At 43.5% G+C, this 22,553-nt stretch overlaps 1 protein-coding gene across 1 annotated transcript in view; it reads left to right on the top strand.

Moving 5' to 3' along the window:
* mgat4b (alpha-1,3-mannosyl-glycoprotein 4-beta-N-acetylglucosaminyltransferase B) overlaps positions 1-22,553 on the top strand; it is a 258,918-nt gene that overhangs the window by 124,590 nt on the left and 111,775 nt on the right. The window contains exons 2-3 of the mRNA XM_052015206.1: positions 4,148-4,327; positions 17,458-17,601. Coding sequence (XP_051871166.1) covers positions 4,148-4,327; positions 17,458-17,601 — 324 coding nt within the window. The remainder of the gene's footprint in view (positions 1-4,147; positions 4,328-17,457; positions 17,602-22,553) is intronic.

Here is a 22,553-nt window from a genome sequence, read left to right on the forward strand (position 1 = left end):
GGCATGGACATATTGGGCCAAAGAGCCTGTTTCTGTGTTGTACGGCTCTGTGACACTGTGACTGTATCTGAACAAAATTTGGAATGATTTCTGGTGCAATAAATGATCCTCGTTCAAAGGCTTCCCTGCACATCCAATGCTAGGTGTGTTACCTCCAATTAACTGGCACTCCATGCAGATAAATGATTACATCGTAACTTGCCATGGTTTTGAGAATGTTCCGCAAGGTTTACCTAAAGATATTGCTTATACCAATATTTTATCCTGTTCCATTGTGAGCATAGTATGCATGGTGGTATTTCCAGTAAATCCAGTGGATGGTCTGGTGAAGAAACTTCAGAGAAGGGGAAATCTTAGATTTGTTTTAGTTGAATTTGTGCACATCTCAGGGGTATTCTATAATGGAAAATGGTGCCCTGTTGGGTTGGATGTCACGTGTTTTATTTCTGCAAGATTAAAGCATAGTGGTTCTCAAAGTAATAGAATAATTCAACCTGTAAAGTAACAGATGAAGGTTGTTTCAAATATTTTGGCAAATTGAATGCAAAGTTCACAGCCACTGTTGTGGGCGATGGTGAGTTTATTTCAATGAGTGAAGTTGGCCAGTTGATTCTGATCAAGTGGGTAGCCATGGTGCTCCTGATACCAAGCGGCTCAACTTTTTCCCTGTTGTTTGTGCCTATAGATTTGAATTTGATGGATGGTATTGCTGGTTAATGTCAAATTGGCTCAGAGGATACCCTCCAAGTCAAAACTTATGCATCTGAGTCTTATCCAGAGGCTTCAGAGCAAAAATCTAAGCCAATGTCCTTGGGCAGTAGTAATGGGATGCTGTGCTCTGTGGGGTCAGTGTTGAGGGGGCGCTGCCATTACCAGATGCTGCCTTTACCTTAGCCAGGATTGTTTGCCACTATTCGAAAAAGGATAATTGATAACATCTCCTCCTCACTGACAATCAACACAGGCGGACCCCAAGGATGCTTAGCCCACTGCTCTACTCTCTCTACACTCGTACTGTGTGGCTAAGCACAGCTCAAATGCCATCTATAAAGTCGCAGGTGACACCACTGTTGTTGGTAAAATCTCAGATAACGACGAGGCGTACAGGAGTGAGATCGGCTGGTTGAGTGGTGTTGCAACAACAACCTCACACTCAACGTCAGCAAGACCAAGGAGTTGATTGTGGACTTCAGGAAGGGGAAGTTGGGAGAACACACACCAGTCCTCATTGTCCTCACAGTGGTGGAAAGGGTGAGCAGCTTTAAGTTCCTGGGTGTCAACATCTTGGAGGATCTGTCCTGGGCCCCACACGTTGATGTAATCGCGAACAAGGCACGCGACTGGCTCTACTTCATTCGGAGTTTGGGGAGATTCGGTATGTCAGCAGAGACTCTTGCAAATTTCTACAGATGTATGGTGGAGAGCATTCTGATTGGTTACATCACAGCCTGGTATGGAGGCTCTAGTGTACAGGATTGTAAGAGGCTGCAGAGGCTTGTAGACTCAGCCAGCTCCATCACGGGCACAACCCTCCCCACCATTGAGGGCATCTTCAAGAGGCGGTGCCTCAAGAAGGCGGCATCCATCACTAAGGACCCTCACCACCTGGGACATGCCGTCTTCTCATTACGACCATCAGGGACAGGGTACAGGAGCCTGAAGACCCACACTCAATGATTCAGAAACGGCTTCTTCCCCTCCGCCGTCAGATTTCTGAATGGTCCGTGAACCCATAAACACTATCTCATTATTCCTTTTTGCACTCTATTTATTTTGTAATTTATATTAATTATATGTCTTTGCACTGTGCTGCTGCAGCAAAACAACAAGTTTCATGTCATAAGACAATGATAGTAACCTGATTCTGAAGTGCAGAGAATTTCTTGCCTTCTATCATATCAAAGAACAACTTACTAGCTGTTCAACCTGTCCCTATTTGTAAGACTTTGTTCCACCTAATTTTGCTGTTCTGCTTATCTAATAATGGTAATTGTACTACAGGAATAACTTGGTGACTGTGCAAAACTCTGGGAAGTCCAGAGGGATGCAATGTGCAAGTTTTTCCAGTTTAGTCACTGCAGTCAGATTAGAACCCACATTGTACCTGTGTGGCATTCAAACTAGCATTTAGGTCTAGTTATGGCACGCTTGCCTTCATTGGTAGGGGTGTTGAGTATAAGAGTAAGGAAGTCATGCTGCAGCTATGTAAAACTTCAGTCAGACCGCACTTGGAGCATTGTGTGCAGTTCTGGTCGCCCCGTTACAGGAAGGATGTGGAGGCTTTGGAGAGGGTGAAGAAGAGGTTCACCAGGATGCTGCCTGGATTAGAGGCCCTGAGCTATAAGGAGAGGTTAGACAAACTTGGGTTGTTCTCCCCAGAGTGTTGAAGGTTGAGGGGAGACCTGATTGATGTTTTTAAATTTATGAGAGGCATAGATAGGGTAGATAGTCAGAACCTTTTGCCCAGGATAGAAATGTCAAACACCAGAGGACGTGCTTTTAAGGTGGGGGGGGGGGGGGTGGCGCAGGTTTTTTTTACACAGAGGGTGGTGGGTGCCTGTAATGGGTCACCAGGGGTAGTAGTGGGAGCGGGCAGTCTGGTGGAGTTTAAGAGGCTTTTAGATAGACACATGAATATGGAGGGATATGGATGATACACAGGAGGAGGACATTTAGTATAAATTGGCATCAAGATTGACACAATGTCATGGGCCGAATGGCCTGCCCTGTGCTGGATTCTTTTCTTTTTATAAAAACAGAAACTGCTGGAGATACTGAGCACCTGGAGAGAGAAAAATAAAGTTAATGTCTCAGGTCAATGACCTTCCTGAAACGTTAACTCTGTTTCTCTCCCCACAGATGCTGCCTGACTTGCTGAATATCCATAGCACTTCCTGTATTTTCTTACAGCTTCAGCTTTTGTTGGTGTTTTTTTTGCTTTCAGCTTAGGTTAGTTGTCTAGAGGAATTGGATGGTATGTTCAAATTGCCTTTTCATTCAACACCTTTCACTCACTGAAGTAAGGATGAAAATGTGCTTATGACATCTCTAGGAAGTGTGCCAGCCTTTAATCACTATTGTAACCTCTGGCAAATGTACCTGCCTATTTGTATTCTATATGGCTCCAAAGTACTTCTGAAATAGATGTCTAATTAATCAATTTGTGTTGGTGGCCGAGGGTGTTGAGATCATAAATATATGACATAACTAACAAATCCAGTTAGGAATTCAGGAGAAATAGCTTTACCCAGAGGAGTGGTTGAGATAACTTAGAATAAATGCATCTAAGGGGAAGCCCGGATGAGCACAAGAAGGGTGGGTGGGAAACAGCAAGACACACAGGGTTAATTGAAGGGTGGGGGAGGCTTGAGTGGATGTAAATGTTGGGCTGATGGGCAGTTTCTGTGGTGTTCCTTCTGTCATTCTGACTCAAGGGTGTGAAGGCCACCATCTAATCTGGGTTGACACTTGGGATTCATCTTTTCTAGGTTTAGAGCTCTTTCAGAGAGATGAATAAAGGACAAAGAAGATAAGAACAAAGATTTATTTCTTTCATGATATGACTCTGGGCTCTAAGCAGTTTACAGCCTGTTGTAATGTTGGTAGCTGATTTGTACGTAGTAGGCTCCCACAAACAATGAAATCATGACCAGATAATCTGCTTTTGTGATGTTATTTCAAAGATAAAACATTAGGTAGTATAACTTGAACCCACTAAACTGCTTTACCTTCAGCTAAGACCCACAACAAGGATCATCTCACCCTGCACTGGTGAAAGAACGTTCACTATGGCATCCTCTTTAAAGTCAAGGCATTGATTTCTTATCTTTGTAATGATTAAGCAAATAAGCAGTGATTCGATTTTTAAAATTCTTTTATGAATAAAGCTAATATTTGAAGATTGGCAATAGAGGATGGTAGTGACCCCCTGCCTTTACCTGCAGTCCATTAAACCAGACGTTCCATGCCTGTTCCCGGGTGATTCCACAACTACTCTTTTGGAAAGTGAGGAACGTTCTCCTTGTTGATCTGGGCCATGAATCACCAAGAATGAGTTAACTGCCCATTCATCTTTTAAATGTCGGTGGGGCACCTTGAGCCAGTGTTTATTGCCAGTTACTAACGCTCAGCCTCTCTGTTTCCATAGGGGATGTGGTGGACATTTATCAGCGGGAGTTTCTAGCATTGCGTGACAGACTTCATGCAGCTGAGCAAGAAAACATCAAACGGTCTAAGGAACTGAATGTGGTTTTAGATGAGATAAAGCGAACCATTGCTGAGAAACAAACTCTGAGGGACATCAACAGAACCTGGAGCAATCTATCAGGTATCTTGCACTTTACTGTGGGTCTGCTCCATATTACATAACCACAATATCAGTGTGCAACCAGTCCGTGCTTTTAAACCTGTAAATTTGACACTGGCTTGCAGTAGAAAGAATAGAGACCGGTGGCCAAAAACTTGGTCAAAGGGATAGATCTTCAGGAACATCTTAAAAGAAGAGTGGCAGGCAGAGGTTTTGGAAAGGAATTGGAGCTTAGAAAATTCAAAAACAAAACTGCAGATGCTGGAAATCTGAAATAAAAACAGGAAATGCTGGAATAATTCAGCAGGTTGGGCAGCATCTGTGGAAAGAGAATCAGTTAACGTTTCAGGTCAAAGATCCTTCATCAGAAACTAAGAGAGAGAAATCAAAAAAGATCTCAGCAGGTCAAGCAGTATCTGTGGATGCAAAAGGTGTAAGTTTATGTTTTAGATCGAGACTCTTCACCAGGGCTGAGAGGGAAGAGCAGAGACTGCCAGTGTATGGAAATACAAGGGAAGGGGGTGTGATAGAGGCTGGTAGCTGATAGGTGGAAACCAGTGGGGAGGGGATGATGGGAAAGGTGAACAATGGAGAATGGTGAGTGCGTGTGGGAGGAGGACACAGGAGGTGTAGGTCACCTGAAATTGGAAAATTTAACGCTTATTGGGTTGTACCCTAGTGGGATGAAGGGTGAGGACCAGAGGAACTCTATTGCTGTTCTGTCTGGGGAGAGGCGTTGAAAGCAGACATGCGGGAAATGGAGGAATTGCATGTGAGGGCTCCATCAACTACGGTAAAGGGGAACCTACAATTCTGGAAGAGGGAGGATATTTCAGAAGCTCCAGAGCAGAAGGCCTCATCTTGAGAGCAGATTCAGAGGAGACAGAGACATTGAGAAAATGGGATGGATCCTTGTAAGGAGGTAGAGTGGGACCTTATGGACCTTGGGTAAAAGAGAGAACTAGGCAGTATGGGGTTAGGGCACTGTGAAGTTGGAGGCTATGGAGGGGAGATCTCCTGATGTGAGAGATCTGTAACGGTCTGGGAAACAGTGTCCTGGTGTTCTTTAGTGGGGTCATGGTCCATTGTTAGTCTAAGTGGTGTTAATGCTGTGAAGTCTGGGTGATGTATAGTCTGGCTATCTGTGCGTGTCATTCCTTCTCTTTCCTCTGCTCCCTTTTTTTTCGTTTGTGTATTAGAGTCATAGAGTTATACAGCAAGGCCCAACTTGTCCATGCCAACCAAGTTGCCTACCTGATGTAGTCTCATTTGCCTGTTTTGTTTGGCCCGTATCCCTCTAAACCTTTCCTATCCACATACCTGTAGAAATGCCTTTTAAACATTGTAATTGTACCTGTCTCTACACTTCCTCCGGCAGCTTGTTTCACATACCCCCCACCCTCTGGCACATCCCGGTAGGTCTGACTGTACAACACCATCCTGACTTCATAACATTACAAAGAATGAGCCGAAGTATCTCGTGAGTTACTCAGCAGTAATTGGGTGTGAGGAGCTCCAGTAACTTGCACTGTTTTAGGAATGGTGGCACTTTTTCCCATCTTCAGTGATACAAACTCGTGCTGCTCAACAAACAAGTAAATTTTACCGATCATAATATTTATTGATGCATTTCACTTGAAATACCAAAAGATCCCAAAGTATTGTGTGTTTCTTTTAGATGCAGTATCACTTTCCAGTGACTCATTAATGTGCTTTAACTTCATTAAAGAGCAAGAAATTGTTCAGAACAGTCAGAAGCTATTAGGCTCAACAAGCTGCACTCTTTCTCATTATGTTCAACATTCCAGCAAGGCTTTCAATTGTCACAAATGCATTTTATGCCAACACTTTCACTGATCTTCCCTGTTAATTTATTCTATGTTATTACTCCCTGGGTGGAAATAGTTCCACATGACTTCATTGAATCATACCCTTGTAAACAAACAATGTTTTAAAAAGTTTTTCCAAGTAAGTTTTCTGATTGCCAATGAGCTTTCACATTTAAAAATAACCTTTAGAGATGTTCTGCAAAGAAAACCATTGATGGAAACTTAATTCTGATGGGTACCTCTGCTGATATTTGGAGCTAAAATTGCTAATGGGACAATGAGGGAGAAGTGAAGGAATTGAAATCAAATGTGCATTGCCTTCTACTCCATGTCTGTGTTTTGTAAAGATCAATGAATAATGCTCAGGCATACAAATATATGGATTAGTAGCCAGCTCCACCATTTAACATGATCATGGCTCATCTGCTTGTACCTCAATTCCGCATTCCCAGTAACTTTTTTAACCCCTTGTTTATCTATTATCTGTTTACTTAAGCTTTAAGGATATTTAAGGACTCTATTTCCACTGTCCTTTGAGGAAGGGTATTTCAAAGACTCGGTCCTCTGAAAGAAAAATGTCTGCCTAATGTCTGTCTTAAATGGATGAGTCCCTAGTCTTAAACAGTGACCATTAGATCTAGAGTCTCCCACAAGGGGAACATCCTCTTTAGGTCCATCCGGTCAAGACCCTTCAGGATCTTGTAGGTTTCCATGCAGTTGCCTCTCCCACTTCCAAACTTCAGCAAATGCAAACCTAGCTTGTCCAACCTTTCCTCAAAGGACAAGCTGCCCATTCCAGATATTTGTCTAGTAAACCTTCTCTGGAATATTTCTAATGTATTAATATCTTTCCTTAATAAGACTGTTGCTGTACAGAGTGCTCCAGATGTGGTCTCATTAATTACACATATAATTGAAACATAACCTCCCTACTTTTATATTCAATTCCCCTAGTAATGGTAACATCCTGTTAGCTTTACTAATTGTTGTATCTGCATACCAGCCTTTTATGAATCATGCACCAGATGTAAATGAATTTCAGTATAATAAGAATGAGTGCTGAAGAATTGCAAATGCAGTTGACCACCTGCAGTCAACGATGGACATCCCCACTTGTGACGTTTATGTTGGAAGGAAGATGGCTGATGAAGAAGCTGGAGGTGGTTGGATTTGGGACAGTGCCCTGAGGAAATGATGCCACACTTGGTCATGTGCTGTCTTGATCCAAGGGGAGTCACTCCCCCCTCAACTCTGGAATTTGGTTCTTGTTTTGCTCAAAGCTGTGATGGGTTCTGGAGCCAGGTGGTCCTGATAAAACCCAAACTGAACATCAGTGAGTGGGTTGGAGTAAATGCCAGCTGATAGCACTGTTGGTGATACTTTCCATCGCCTTGCCCATGATTGAGAGTAGACTGAGTGGCAATTAGCAGAATTGGATTTTTCTGCTTTTTGTGTATGGAACATAACTGGGCAATTATCTACATTGCCAATGTCCTAGGTCAGCAAGATGTGTGACTAGCCCTGGAGTACAAGTCGTGAGTACTATAGCCAGTATGTTGTTTGTCCCATATTCTTTGCTGTATCCAGTACTGTCAATTATACCTTGAATCACATTGACTGAAGAGTGACTTCTGTGACGGGGGGGATTTCGGAAGGAAGCAGACATGGTTCATCCACTCCACACTTTGGGCTAAACATGGGTGCTCCAGCTGTATCTTTCTCACACAAGCTTAACGCATTACAGCAGTGACTACACTTCAACGAAATGCCATCGGTTGAAAAGCCTTGACTGCACTTTAGAAATGAATTTCTATTCCAGCAAAATCTATTGGAGCAAAACTGTTCTTTGCTACAAAATACTGTAGCCCAGCCAAATTCTGTAGAGATAGCTATTAAGCACACAAGATATACCAGTTAATCAACATTTAATACAAACACAGAAGTCTGGTTAAGTTGTATTGTTGCCGCCTTTGTACTATCTCAGATGAAAACAGAACTGCTGGAAATACTCAGGTCATTGCCATAGCTGCGAAGAGAGAAACAGAATTAATGTTTCGGGTCAATGCCTTTGATCACAACATAGAGTGAAAGCACACAGTCTTTTTCCCAGGGAGGGGGCACTAAAAACAAGAGGGCATAGGCTTATGATCAGAGGTGAGAGATTTAAAAGGGACATCAGGGTCGTCATCTTCACGCAAAAGGTGGTGCGTATTTGGAATGAGCTGCCAGAGATAGTGGTTGAGGCGGGCACATTAGCAACATTTAAAGGCCATCTAGATAAGTACATGGACAGAAGGGGTTTAGAGGGCTATGGGCCAAACATGGGCAGATGGGACTGGCTCACTGGGCAACACAGCCAGCATGGAAGAGCTGGGCTTGAAGGGCCTTTCAACATGCTGTATGACTCTATGACTGGAAAAGGGAGAAAACAAGCACGCTTCGGGTTGCAGAGAGGGGTGGGAATTTCTCCGATAGGGTGGAGACCAAAGTTGTCCAGCTGACACAATGCTTTCAGTGCCGTTTAGTTAATAGATGAATGAGAACAATTAGTGAGTGGAGATAAAAGACACATGAAAGTTCTTCACCCTCCCCTCAACCCACCTCACTCCATCTGCCCTTTTCTCTCTGCTTCTGACTATGACCCATCTGCCTCTGTCTCCCAACTCTATCCCTCACCCTCCACTAGCTGGCTCCAACTGTCTGTCATCCTTCTCCCCTCTTTAGTCCAGCTATCATCTACTGGCCCCTGTCTCCCTCCTGCCCCTCTATACTGGCTCTCTTCCCTCTCCTTTCTCAGTCCAGATGGAAGCTCTTGACCTGAAACGTCGACAACTCATTTCCACCCCACAGATGCTGCTCAGCCCACTGAGTTCCTGAGCAAATTATGTGTCCAGCAAAATATAAATCTGGCATTTTGCTTATGAGATTAGAAAAGTAAACACGAGATGACCAAGAGTAACCAATTAAGAACTCTTGAGCCTGCTCACCTTTCAATGAAATCACAGCTGATCCTGTACCTCATCCACGTTCCCACTGATCCTCATTTAGTATCCAAAAATACATCAATCTCAATCTTGAATATACTCAACAGTTGCATATTCACTGCTCTCTGGGATAGAACATTCTGAGATTTCTTCTAATTTCTGTCCTGAAGGTAGAACTTCCTCTCCCTCCCTCTCCCCCCTCCCACCCCTCTCCACCCTCTGCCACACACTGGCAATTCAACTCTCAGCATCCACCCCATAGACACCCCTTGGAGGAGGTCATCTAATTCATGTAAACTCCAGTGGAAACCAGACAATCCTGCAGGATCACTCCTGGCATGAATATAGGAAATGAACACTGCTTTATCTCCAAAGCAAGTGTGCTTTCCATGCATACAGAGACCAAAATTGCCCAGGTACTCCATGCGTGGTCTCATTGAAGGCCATGTAGGAAGAGGCTGTTAAGTCTTTTGAATGTGCTCTCTGCCATTACATTGGATCTTGTCTGACATTTACTGTAGCCCCATTTTTCCACCTTGCTGTATGTCACATGGTAACCTTCACCTAATTAAAAAATGCCGATCTCATCTAGTGAGCTCTGCTTCCTTCAGCTTTCCCTGACTCTTTGGAGGGGTGCTCTAGGTATCTTCCACTCAAAGATTTCCCTAATGTTGATATCCGACAGGATAAAGTGAATTTTTAATTTGGAAACCTGTCCAGCACACACCAAGATTACTGCCACATTTCACATGTGTAGAATAATGGTTCATTGTCTATATCAGAATCAGGTTTATTATCACTGACATATGTCGTGAAATTTTTTGTTTTGTGGCAGCAGTTCGGTGCAAGACATAAAGACATAAAAATTACTATAAGTTCCAAAAATAATAAATAGTGCAAAAAAGGAATAACAAGGTAGTGTTAATGGGTTCATGGACCGTACAGAAATCTGTTGGTGGAGGGGAAGAAGCTGATCCTCAAACGTTAAGTGTGGGTCTCCAGGCTCCTGTACCACCACCTCGATGGTAGTAACTTGAAGAAGCCATATCCCGGATGGTGAAGGTCCTTAATGACAGAGGCACCTCCTCTTGAAGATGTCCTTGATGGTGGGGAGGTTTGTGCCCGTGATGGAGCTGGCTGAGTCTACAACCCTCTGCAGCCTCTTTCGATCCTGCACATTGGAGCCTCCATACCAGGCGGTGATGCAACCAGTCAGAATGATCTTCACCGTACATTGGTAGAAACTTGCAAGAGTCTTTGGTGACATACCAAATCTCCTCAAACTCCTAATAAAGTAGAGCCACTGGCGTGCCGCCTTCGTGATTGCATCAAAGTGTGGGCCTAGGATAGATCCTCTGAGATGTTGACGCCCAGGAACTTGAAGCTGCTCACCCTTTCCACCGCTGACCCCTCAATGAAGACTGGTGTGTGTTCTCCCGACTTCCCCTTCCTGACGTCCACAATCAATTCCTTGAACTTGCTGACATTGAGTGCAGGGTTGTTGTTGTTACACCACTCAACCAGCTGATCTGTCTCACTCCTGTACACTTCCTCATCACCATCTGAGACTCTGCCAACAACAGTGGTGTCATTGGCCAATTTATAGATGGAGTAATTATATTATTTTTTATATTGAATGCAATTTTGTTAAAAGGATTCATGTCTGCATGTTATAAATCAGCTTGAAAGTCAATATGCCAATCAGTATCTTCAAATAATGGGCAGGAAAATCCAGGGGCATTAATTAGAAATTGATGTCATATCGGGCAGATGGGTATGAAGTGAGTTTCAATTGGTACTTTAGAAGGTAGCTGGCTAGAGGACATTCCTTTTAAGCCTTTGAATACAAATTTAATTGCTTTTAAGTAACTGCTTTTATTTTAGGTGTCATTTCCATTTTATCTATCTCATAAAGTCTATCTAATTATGAGCCATTTTGTTATACTTGACTGCTAATTTGGTTGCAGCTCAAGCATTTTAATCTTTCTTTTTCAATCTTTTTATTAGTTTTCAAATTAATGCAGATTAATATATAACATCAATGTTTATACATGTAATACATGGAGATCAGATCAATGTTTATACGTGTAATACACGGAAATCAGGAGAACAATCATGGCATAGATAATCATAAAGAACAACAAAATATTAAAAAATATCTGTAGATCCAATGATCTCTTAGTAAATGAATATAATATAAAAGAAAGGAAAGAAAAAGATTTATTATATAAATTTAAAAAAAACCCAAATCAATAAGAAAAATTGTAAACAATATAAACTAAACTAAACAAAAAAAAAATTTTAAAAAAACAAACAACAAAAAAAAACTGGGCTAAAATTTCTCAGCAGAAGCAGAGCAATATTATGTCGTCAACTCCGTTCCTCGAAGTTGGAAAGTTATTGAAAGGGGATCTACATCATGTGAAAATATTGAATAAATGGATTCCAAATGTCTTCAAATTTAAGCGAAGGATCACAGTACCAGTCCTAATTGTTTCCAAGTTTAAACATGATATAGTTTGAGAGAACCATTGAAAAGTAGTAGGGGGTATTGGATCCTTCCATTTAATCAAAATGGATCATTTGGCCATTAATGTAACAAAGGCAATCATACAGTTAGCGGAAGCAGATAAATGGCCAGACTCTATCCTTGGTAATCTAAAAACTGCAGTGATAGGGTGAAGCTGTAAATCAATATTCAATACGTTTGAAATAATGTTAAAAATGTCTTCCCAATATTTTTCCAAAGGAGGACAGGACCAAAACATATGTGTCAAAGAAGCCACATTCGATTTACATCTGTCACATGTAGGATTTATATGGTTATAAAAACGAGCTAACTTATCTTTGGACGTATGGGTCCTGTGAACTACCTTAAACTGTATCAACAAGTGTCTGGCACACATTGAAGATGTATTAACTAATTGAAGAATTTTCTTCCAAGTCTCTATAGGTGTAGATGTCTGGAGTTTACTTTCCCATCCATTCTTAATTTTGTCTAATGATTCTAGATGTATTTTCATAATTAAATCATAAATTATTGCTATCAAGCCCTTCTGATAAGGATTAAGACCTAAAATTATTTCTGTAGTTTCAATTTTGTAAGGTATCAGAAAAGAGGGTATAGTAGTTTTTAAAAAGTATTTTAATCTTGCACTCAATGGAGGATTTGCATGTATGAGGCTTTAAATATGGCTTTCTTTTCCTTCTTCCCCTCCCCTCTTTCACTTCTGAGTTAGCACTTCCAGAATCTGGAGCCCTCTCGGAGAATTGTGAGCCCAGAATTTTCTGCTGGTGATGAGGTGCCTGCATTTGCCATTTGCTGTGGACTAGCATGCTGAGTATGGACAACCAGTAGTGAACTGACCAATCCCACTTACTGAGGTCCTGCACAACAGCAAGACCTTGCATTGTGTAACTATGTAATGCTGTCAAGTGGGTAAGGCCAAAGCATCCCTTGTGTCTGTGCTGTGTGACTCCCAGAAACAACTCCCCTGAACCTCTGCTAGGGAGAAAAGCTTCCCACTATCTGCCCTATCATTAAAAGTCAATTGAGCATCAATTGTGAAATTGTTAAATTTGAAAAAGGAAGACAGCTGTGAAACAGGTGAATTGCTGAAAAGTCATGCTCTGCCTCTAAAGAGTTGAGCGTTGGATTACAGTCAAGATATCGGCAGCAGGGTAGAGCTCCAGTGCTTGCTCTGTGATCCCAGACTTGGTGGCACTGTAATGCTGAGAATTCCCTCTGGAATGGCTGGCTTTTCCCTGCAAGATCATTCCCATGAAACATAGAAGTGGGTCATGTGGCCTGTTGAGTAGGTGGTGTTATGGAATTGTCCACTGTTTTTTTGGAGGGGTGAACTCAGTTATAGTCCTAACCTTCATTGTTCAACATCTCCCATGGTAATTCAAGAACCCTTCAGTGAAGACTTCTTTGTCATTTATCTTATGCGATGTTGTGCTTTTAACTGAAGGTGAAAGAGATAAGTGGAAAGTGGAAAATTCAGGAACCATGACTTGGTAGACCTATCTAGCTTTGGAAAGTGGAAAATTCAGGAACCATGACTTGGTAGACCTATCTAGCTTTGGAATAGCCAGATAACCAGTTTTGAATGCCAGGTTCAAGTTCAAGTTAATTATCATATGCATATATCATGTCATATGGCCCAACCACGTAGATGCCATGGCCAAGAATGCTCGCCAGCGCCTCTATTTCCTCAGGAGGCTAGAGAAATTTGCCATGTCCCTTTTGACTCTCACCAACTTTTATCGATGCACATAGAAAGCATCCTATCTGGATGCATCACCTCTTGGTATGGCAACTGCTCTGCCCGGGACCACAAGAAACTGAAGAGAGTTGTGGACACAGCCCAGCGCATCACGGAAACCAGCCTCCCCTCCGTGGACTCTGGATTATACTTCTTGCTGCCTCAGTAAAGTAGCCGACATAATCAAAGACGCCACTCACCTGGGTCATTCTCCCTTCTCCCCTCTCCCATTAGGCAGAAGATACAGGAGTCTGAGGGCACGTACCACCAGGCTTAAGGACAGCTTCTATCCCACTTTATATTGAACGGTTCCCTTATATGTTAAGATGGACTCTTGACCTCACAATCTACCTTGTTTATGATCTTCCACCTTACTGTCTGCCTGCCCTGTACTTTCTCTGTAACTGTAACACTTTATTCTTTATTGTTTTTACCCTGTACTACCTCACTGCACTGTGTAATGCATTGATCTGTATGAATGGTATGCAAGACAAGTATTTCACTGTACCTCGGTACAAGTGACAATAATAAACCAAGACCAATATATACCCAGGGTATAAATGCCATGAAAATTAGCTCTTTGCAGCAGCAGCACAGTACATTACACACATAACAAGTGTAAGTTAACATAAACTTAGATTAACATAAATTATACATAATTTTCTCAACAAATAAACATAATGACATTAGTGCGAGTTGAGGGAGAGAGAAAAGAAATATAGTCTGAGGCCGTGTTAGGGTTTTCTCATTGATGCAACTTAAGGTGGTTCACAGGTCCCATATGTTGAAGGACAAGTTAGCCCGTTTTTATCACCATATAAATCCTATATGTGATAGATGTAATTCGGAGGTGGCTTCCCTGACACATATGTTTTGGTCCTGTCCTCTTTTGGAAAAATATTGGAAAGACATTTTTAACATTATTTCAACTGTATTGAATATTGATTTACAACCTCACCCAATCACTGCAATTTTTGGGCTACCAATGATGGAATCTGGCCACTTATCTGCTGCTGCTGCTTGTCATATGATTGCCTTTGTTACATTAATGGCCAAGCGACCCATTTTGTTTAAATGGAAGGATCTAATACCCCTTACTACTTTTCAATGGTTTTCTCAAACTATATCATGTTTAAACTTAGAAAAAATTAGGAGTGGCACTGTTGATTCTTTGCTTAAATTTGAGGAAGTTTGGAATCCATCCATTCAATATTTTCATATGATATAGATCCCTTTTCAATAATCATTGAACTTAGAGGAGTGGAGTTGACAACATAATAATGCTCTTTGTTCAACGAGAAATATCAGTCCAATTTTTTTTCTTTTGAATTTTTTTTAGTTTGTTTCGTTTTATTACAATTTTTTTTCAATTTGAGTTTTTTTTATATAAATCTTTTTCTTTCTCTCTGATTTTTTTTGTAATATATTCGTTTACTAAGAAACCATGGGGCCTAGAATATATTTTTTATTCCTTATGAATACATATGTCATGATTGTCCTCCCGATCTCTTTGTATTACGTGTATAATCACCGATGTTATATGTATTAATCTGTATTAATTTGAAAATTAATAAAAAGATTGAAAAAGGGTTTTCTCAGGTCAGTTCAAGAGCCTGACGGCAGTGGGGAAGAAGCTGTGGTTTAATCTTGAGGTGGGGGACTTCAGGCTCCTGTACCTCCTGCCTGATGGCAGCATCAGGAAGAGGGAATTGCCTGGATGGTGGGGGTCCCTGATGATGGATGTCACCTTCCCGAGACATCGCCTCTTGTAGATGTCCTCGATGGTGGGAGAGCTGTACCCGTGATGGAACTGGCTGAGTCCCACCACTCTGTAGCCTCTTGCATTCTTGTGCATTAGAGTTTCCATACAAGGCTGTGATGCAATCAGTCAGACTGCTCTCCAGGTGTGAGCTAGTTGATGGTGCTTTTAAATCAGATGATTTTGCTTATCCTGTTCCCGAAATGTGAGGACGTGGTCTGGACAGATACTTGCAACTTTTGAGGTTTTACTAGCAGCACTTGTGGGGACATTGATGGACATTAGCTAGTTTCTGTCCTTTTTACATCAAGAATTGGACAAGACAGGAACAGACTGAGGAGTGATCTTTACTGTCTCAAACTAAGAGAGTAAGTTAGCCAGGAGATTATACAACATTGCAGATCTGCTTGATGTGGTGCAAGAGCTTTGATTCAGATACACGTGTCACCATAAATCACCTGGAATTTCACCAGAGATCCAGGCCACAAAGTTGGATGCTCTCTAAATTTCATCAGGAGAGTGACTTGTAGCGGCCATCTCACATCAGACTCTTCTCCCACATCACCGCCAAGCACCACTGACTGACTTTGAACAGCTTCTGTTTTCATCTGTCAAGATGTTGGATGGCTTGCTTGTTCTTTGTTGCTTGCAATTTGAATAGGTTTATTTGTTTTCCAATGTTATTATTTAATTCTGTGTTAACTTCCACAGCATTTCAATAAAGCATTTTGTTTGGAGTGATTGTGCTCAGGCAAAGGACCTTAAAGTTAGAGTCCAGGATGATGTAATGAAGCAATTCTTCACACACAAAGGAACTGGAAATCTGGAACTTAATTGTACCAACCCCAACAAAAGCTGGGGGTCAGTTGGAAATTTCAAAGCAGATTGGTATTTTTGGGTAAGGGTTAAGGAGCAAGGAAGGGTAAATGGCATTGAGATACAGATCTGTAAGGATCTAACTAAAAGATAAGATATCTTTATTAGTCACATGCACATCGACACACACAGTGAAATATGTCTTTTGTGTAGAGTGTTCTGGGGGCAGCCTGCAAGTGTCGCCACACTTCCGGCGCCAACACAGCATGCCCACAACTTCCTAACCCGTACGTCTTTGGAATGTGGGAGGAAACTGGAACACCCGGAGGAAACCCATGCAGACACGGGGAGAATGTACAAATTCCTTACAGACAGTGGCCGGAATTGAACCGGGGTCGCTGGCGCTGTAAAGCATTACACTAACCGCTACACTACCGTGCCTGCTGGGCACGAGGGATTGAATGGTTTAGAACATAGAACGCTACAGCACGGTACAGGCCCTTCGGCCCACGATGTTGTGCTGACATCTAAGATCTATCTAACCCTTCCCTCCCACATACCCCTCCATTTTTCTATCATTCATGTGCCTATCTAAGAGTTTCTTAAATGCCCCTAATGTATCTGCCCCCACAACCTCTGCCGGCAGTGTGTTCCATGCACCCACCATTCTGGGTAAAACAAAAACTTACCTCTGACATCCTCCCGTACCTTCCTCCAATCACCTTAAAATTATGCCCCCTCCTGTTAGCCATTTTTGCCCTGGGAAAAAGTCTGACTGTCCACTCGATCTATGCCTTTTATCATCTTGTACACCTCTATCAAGTCACCTCTCATCCTCCTTTGCTCCAGAGAGAAAAGCCCTAGCTCACTCAACCTATCCTCATAAGATATGGTCTCCAATCCAGGCAGTATCCTGGTAAATCTCCTCTGCACTCTCTCTAAAGCTTCCACATTCTTCCTATAATGAGGCGACCAGAACTGAACACAATACTCCAAGTGTGGTCTGACCAGAGTTTTATAGAGCTGCAACATTACCTCACAAGACCACAAGACAAGGGAACAGAAGTAGGCCAGCTCTTGAACTCAATACCCCGACTAATGAAGGCCAACACACCATATGCCTTCTTAACAACCCTATCAACCTGTGCAGCAACCTTTGAGGGATCTATGGATGTGGACCCCAAGATCCCTCTGTTCCTCCACACTGCTAAGAGTCCTGCCATTAACATTGTATTCCACCTTCAAATTCAGTCCTCCAAATGTATCCCTTCACACTTTTCTTATTTGTGTCTGAATTAGTTTTCAAGATAATTTACAAGATGAGAGTTGTGCCCATTCCTAAATTTATTTAGAGTCAGAGTCACACAACACAGCAACAGGCCCTTCGGCCCACCTTGTCCATGCCGTCTATTGTACTTACTTAACTATACTAGGCCTAGTTACCTGCATTTCTTCCCACTTTTGTTTATGTCACGCATCACTTTGTTTGTTTCAGATGAAACTAAGCTCAAACTCTGGAACGTCACCGTCAGTAAGAATGTATTACAGCTGCCGAGCATCTTCCATCACCTCCCGCACCTGCTGGCCAGAGAGAACACTTTCCAGCCTTCCGTCTACTTGGGACAGAGGAGAACTGGAGGTGAGAGACAAAAATACTGGAGAACTATGAGCAGGAGTAGGCCACGCAGCCCCTTGTGCCCGTTACACCATTCAGTAAGACCGTGGTTAATACTTTACCACGTCACCTCCCTGCCTTAATTCCGTGTCTCTTGATTTCCTTAAATGGTGGTTTTAAACCTTACCTTGACCCCAAAGAGAGTAAAAAGGTATTCACTAATTTAACAAAAAATGTATCTATTAGGCACTGATTGTGCATCCAAAACTGGTGGTAGCATCCTATCTCGCACCAAGTCCCTTTCACCCATTGCTAGTGATGCTCATCAGCTCTGGTCTGGTAACACCACAGTCTGAGGATTGGTTAACAGAAAACTGCAGACACAAATGGACACATTTCTGGGTTGTCAGCCTGTGGCCAGTGCTGGGGCTCCAGCTGTTCACAGTCTGTAATCATGATTTAAATGTAAGGACGAAGGGGAAAGCTGCAGTGACCAGGTCTCTGGCACTGAGCCAGGTCGTGTGGTGCAGAAGGGAAGGGGGGGAGAAGAGGAGGGCGGTAGTGATAGGGGATTCCATAGTAAAGGGGGCAGACAGGAGATTCTGTGGACATGAAAGAAATTCCTGGATGGTATGTAGCCTCCTGGGTGCCAGGGTCAGGGACGTCTCGGATCGGGTCCACAGCATTCTGAAGGGGGAGGGCGAACAGCCAGAGATCGTGGTACATATTGGTACCAATGATATGGGTGGGAAAAGAAATGAGGTCCTGAAGAGGGAATATAAGGAGCTGGGTAGGAAGCTGAAAAGCAAGACCTCAAGGGTAGTAATCTCTGGATTGCTGCCTGTGCCATGCGCCACTGAGGGTAAGAATAGGATCATTTAGCAGATGAATGTGTGGCTGAGAAGTTGGTGCAAGGAGCAGGGTTTCAAATTTGTTGACCATTGGGATCTCATCTGGGGAAGGTACGACCTGTACAAAAGGGACGGGTTACACCTGAACTGGAGGGGGACCAATATTTTTGTGGACAGCTTTGCTAGAACTGTTGGGGAGAGTTTAATCGAGTTTGGCGGGGGATGGGAACCAGAGTGATAGGTCAGAGGTTGGTGCATTTAGTGTTTGAGTAGATGAAGTGTGTATAGAAAGACTGTGAGGAAGGATAGGCAGTTGAAAGGGCAAAATTGCAGTCAGTTGGATGGGCTGAAGTGCGTCTACTTTAATGCGAGAAGTTTCAGGAACAAGGGTGATGAACTTAGAGCATGGGTAAGTACGTGGAACAACGACGTTGTCGCCATTACAGAGACTGGGCTGTCACAAGAGCAGGAATGGCTGCTGGATAGGGACAGGGACGGAGGTAAAAGAGGTGGGGGAGTGGCTTTGCTGATCAGGGACAGTTTCACAGCTGTAGAAAGGGAGGATGTCCTGAGTCAGTGTGGGTGGAAGTAAGAAACCGGAAGGGAGCAATCACCCTATTGGGAGTATTCTACAAACCCCCCAATAGCAGCAGAGATGCTGAGGAACAGATCAGGAGGCAGATTTTTGAGAGGTGCAAAAATAACAGGGCTGTTGTCATGGGTGATTTCAACTTCCCTAATATTGATTGGCACCTCCTTAGTGTAAAGGGAGTAGATGGGGCAGAGTTTGTTCAGTGTGTCCCGGAAGGATTCCTGACACAGTATATGGACAGGCCAACCAGAGGAGAAGCCGTACTAGGCAATGAGCCTCATCAGGTTTCAGATCTCTCGGTGGGAGAGCATTTTGGAGACAGTGACCATAACTCCTTGACCTTTACCATAGCCTTGGAGAGGGATAGGAACACACGATATGGAAAAGTATTTAATTGGGGGAGGGGGAATTATGTTATTAGGCAGGAACTTGGGAGCATAAATTGGGAATAGATGTTCTTGGGGAAGTGCACAATGGAAATGTGGAGGTTGTTTAGGGAGTACTTGCATAGGGTTCTGGAAAGGTTTGTCCCATTGAGGCAGGGTAAGGATGGTAGACTGAAGGAACCGTGGTTGACAAGAGACGCAGAACATCTTGTCAAGAGGAAGAAAGAAGCTTACCTAAGGTTTAGAAAGCAAGGATCAGGTAGGGCCCTGGAGAGTTACAAGGTTGCCAGGAGGGAGCTTAAGAATGGACTTAGGAGAGCTAGAAGGGGGCATGAGAAGGCCTTGGTGAGTAGGATTAAGGAAAACCCCAAGGCATTCTTCACAGATGTGAAGAATAGGAGGATGACTAGAGTGAGGGTAGGACCGATCAGGGATAAAAGAGGAAACGTGCCTGGATTCGAGGTAGAGGAGGTCCTTAATGAATACCTTGCTTCAGTATTCACCAGTGAGAGAGACCTTGACTTTTGTGAGGGTGGTGTACAACAGGCTGATATGCTGGGGCCTGTTGACATGAGGAAAGAGGATGTGCTGGAACTTCTGAAAAACATTAGGATAGATAAGTCACCGGGGCCGGATGGGATATATATGCAAGATTATAATGGGAAGCGAGGGAAGAGATTGCTGCACCTTTGGCGACGATCTTTGCATCCTCACTGGCCACAGGAGTAGTGCCAGATGATTGGAGGGTGGCAAATGTTGTTTCTTTGTTCAAGAAAGGGAGTAGGTATAACCCTGGGAATTATAGACCAGTGAGTCTTACTTCAGTGGTGGGCAAATTACCTGAGAAGATTCTTAGAGACAGGATTTCTGGGCATTTGGAGAAGCATAGGCTGATTAGGGACAGTCAGCATGGCTTTGTGAGGGGCAGGTCCTGCATCACGAGCCTGATTGAATTCTTTGAGGATGTGTCAAAGCACATTGATGAAGGTCGAGCAGTGGATAGAGAAACAAAGGACTGCAGATGCTGGAATCTAGATGAAAAACACGATAACGCTGGAGGAACTCAGCAGGCTAGGTAGCATCCGTAGAGAAAATCAGGCGGTCAATGTTTCAGGTCAGGACCCTTCTTCAGGACTGAAGATAGGAAAAGGGGAAGCCCAATATATAGGAGGGAAAAGCAGAGCAGTGATAGGTGATCGAGCAGTGGATGTGGTATACATGGATTTCAGTAAGGTATTTGATAAGGTTCCTCAGAAGGCTCATTCAGAAACCATAGAACCATACAGCACAAAACATGCCCTTCGGCCCACTGTATTGTGCCGTCCATCAAACCACCCTCACACTACCTAACCCCTTCCTCCCACATATTCCCCCATCCCACACTCCTCCATATGCCTATCCAACAAGCTCTTAAACCTGTTCAATGTATCTGCCTCCACCACCACCCCAGGCAGTGCATTCCATGCACCAACCACTCTCTGGGTGAAAAACCTCCCCCTGAGATCTCCCCTGAACCTCCCACCCATAACTTTAAAGCCATGACCTCTCGTCTTGAGCATTGGTGCCCTGGGAAGGAGGCACTGACTGTCTACTCTATCTATTCCTCTCAGTATTTTATATACCTCTATCATGTCTCCTCTCATCCTCCTCCTTTCCAGTGAATAAAGCCCTAGCACCTTAAGCCTCTCCTCATATTCAATACTCTCCAATCCAGGCAGCATCCTGGTAAATCTCCTCTGCACCCTCTCCAATGCCTCCACATCCTTCCTATAATGAGGCGACCAGAACTGAACACAGTACTCTAAGTGTGGCCTAACTAGAGTTTTGTAAAGCTGCATCATCACCTCGCGGCTCTTAAACTCAATCCCGCGACTTATGAAAGCCAACATCCCATTGGCCTTCTTAACTGCTCTTTCCACCTGTGAGGCAACTTTCAATGAACTGTGAATATGAACCCCCAGGTCCCTCTGCTCCTCCACACTGCCAAGTACCTTGCCATTCACTCAGTACTCTTTGTCCTTCCAAAGTGTACCACCTCACATTTCTCTGGATTGAACTCCATCTGCCACTTGTCAGCCCAGCTCTGCATCCTATCAATATCCCTCTGTAAGCTCCGACAGCCCTCCACACTATCCACAACACCGCCTATCTTAGTGTCGTCTGCAAACTTACTAACCCAGCCCTCCACCTCCTCATCTAAGTCATCTATAAATATCACAAAAAGTAGAGGTCCCAGAACCGATCCCTGCGGGACACCACTAGTCACTGCCTTCCAATCCGAGGGCACTCCTTCCACCACAACCCTCTGCTTTCTACATGCAAGCCAATTCCTAATCCACACAGCCAAGCTTCCTTGGATCTCTTGGCCTCTGACCTTCTGAAGAAGTCTACCATGAGGAACCTTATCAAACGCCTTACTAAAATCCATGTAAACCACATCCACCGCACTGCCCTCATCAATCTTCCTGGTCACGTCCTCAAAGAACTCTATCAGGCTTGTGAGGCAAGATCTTCCCTTCACAAAGCCATGCTGGCTGTCCCTAATCAGTCCATGATTCTCAAGGTGTTCATAAATCCTATCCCTTAGAATCCTTTCTAACAGCTTACCCACCACAGACGTGAGACTCACCGGTCTATAATTCCCTGGCCTATCCCTATTACCTTTTTTGAACAAGGGGACAACATTTGCAACCCTCCAATCCTCCGGCACCATCCCCGTGGACAACGAGGACTCAAAGATCCTTACCAGTGGTTCAACAATCTCCTCCCTAGCCTCTCGAAGCAGCCTGGGGAAAATCCCGTCAGGCCCTGGAGATTTATCTGTCTTAATATTATTTACCAACTTCAACACATCCTCTCTCTTGATATCTACAACCTCGAGAACATTACCCCTACCAGCACTCCCTTCCGCATCATTAAGACCCCTCTCCCTGGTGAATACCGAAGAGAAGTACTGATTGAGAACTTCTCCCACTTCTGCCGCCTGCAGGCAAATTCTCCCACCTTTGTCCTTAATCGGACCTACCTTTACCCTAGCCATCCTCCTACCCTTCACGTACTTGAAAAAGGCCTTGGGATTTTCCTTAACCCTACTAGCCAAAGCCTTTTCATGTCCCCTTCTAGCTCTCCTCAGCCCTTTCTTAAGTT

Source organism: Pristis pectinata, chromosome 4 (genome assembly GCF_009764475.1).
Source record: "Pristis pectinata isolate sPriPec2 chromosome 4, sPriPec2.1.pri, whole genome shotgun sequence".
Lineage (NCBI taxonomy): Eukaryota > Metazoa > Chordata > Chondrichthyes > Rhinopristiformes > Pristidae > Pristis > Pristis pectinata.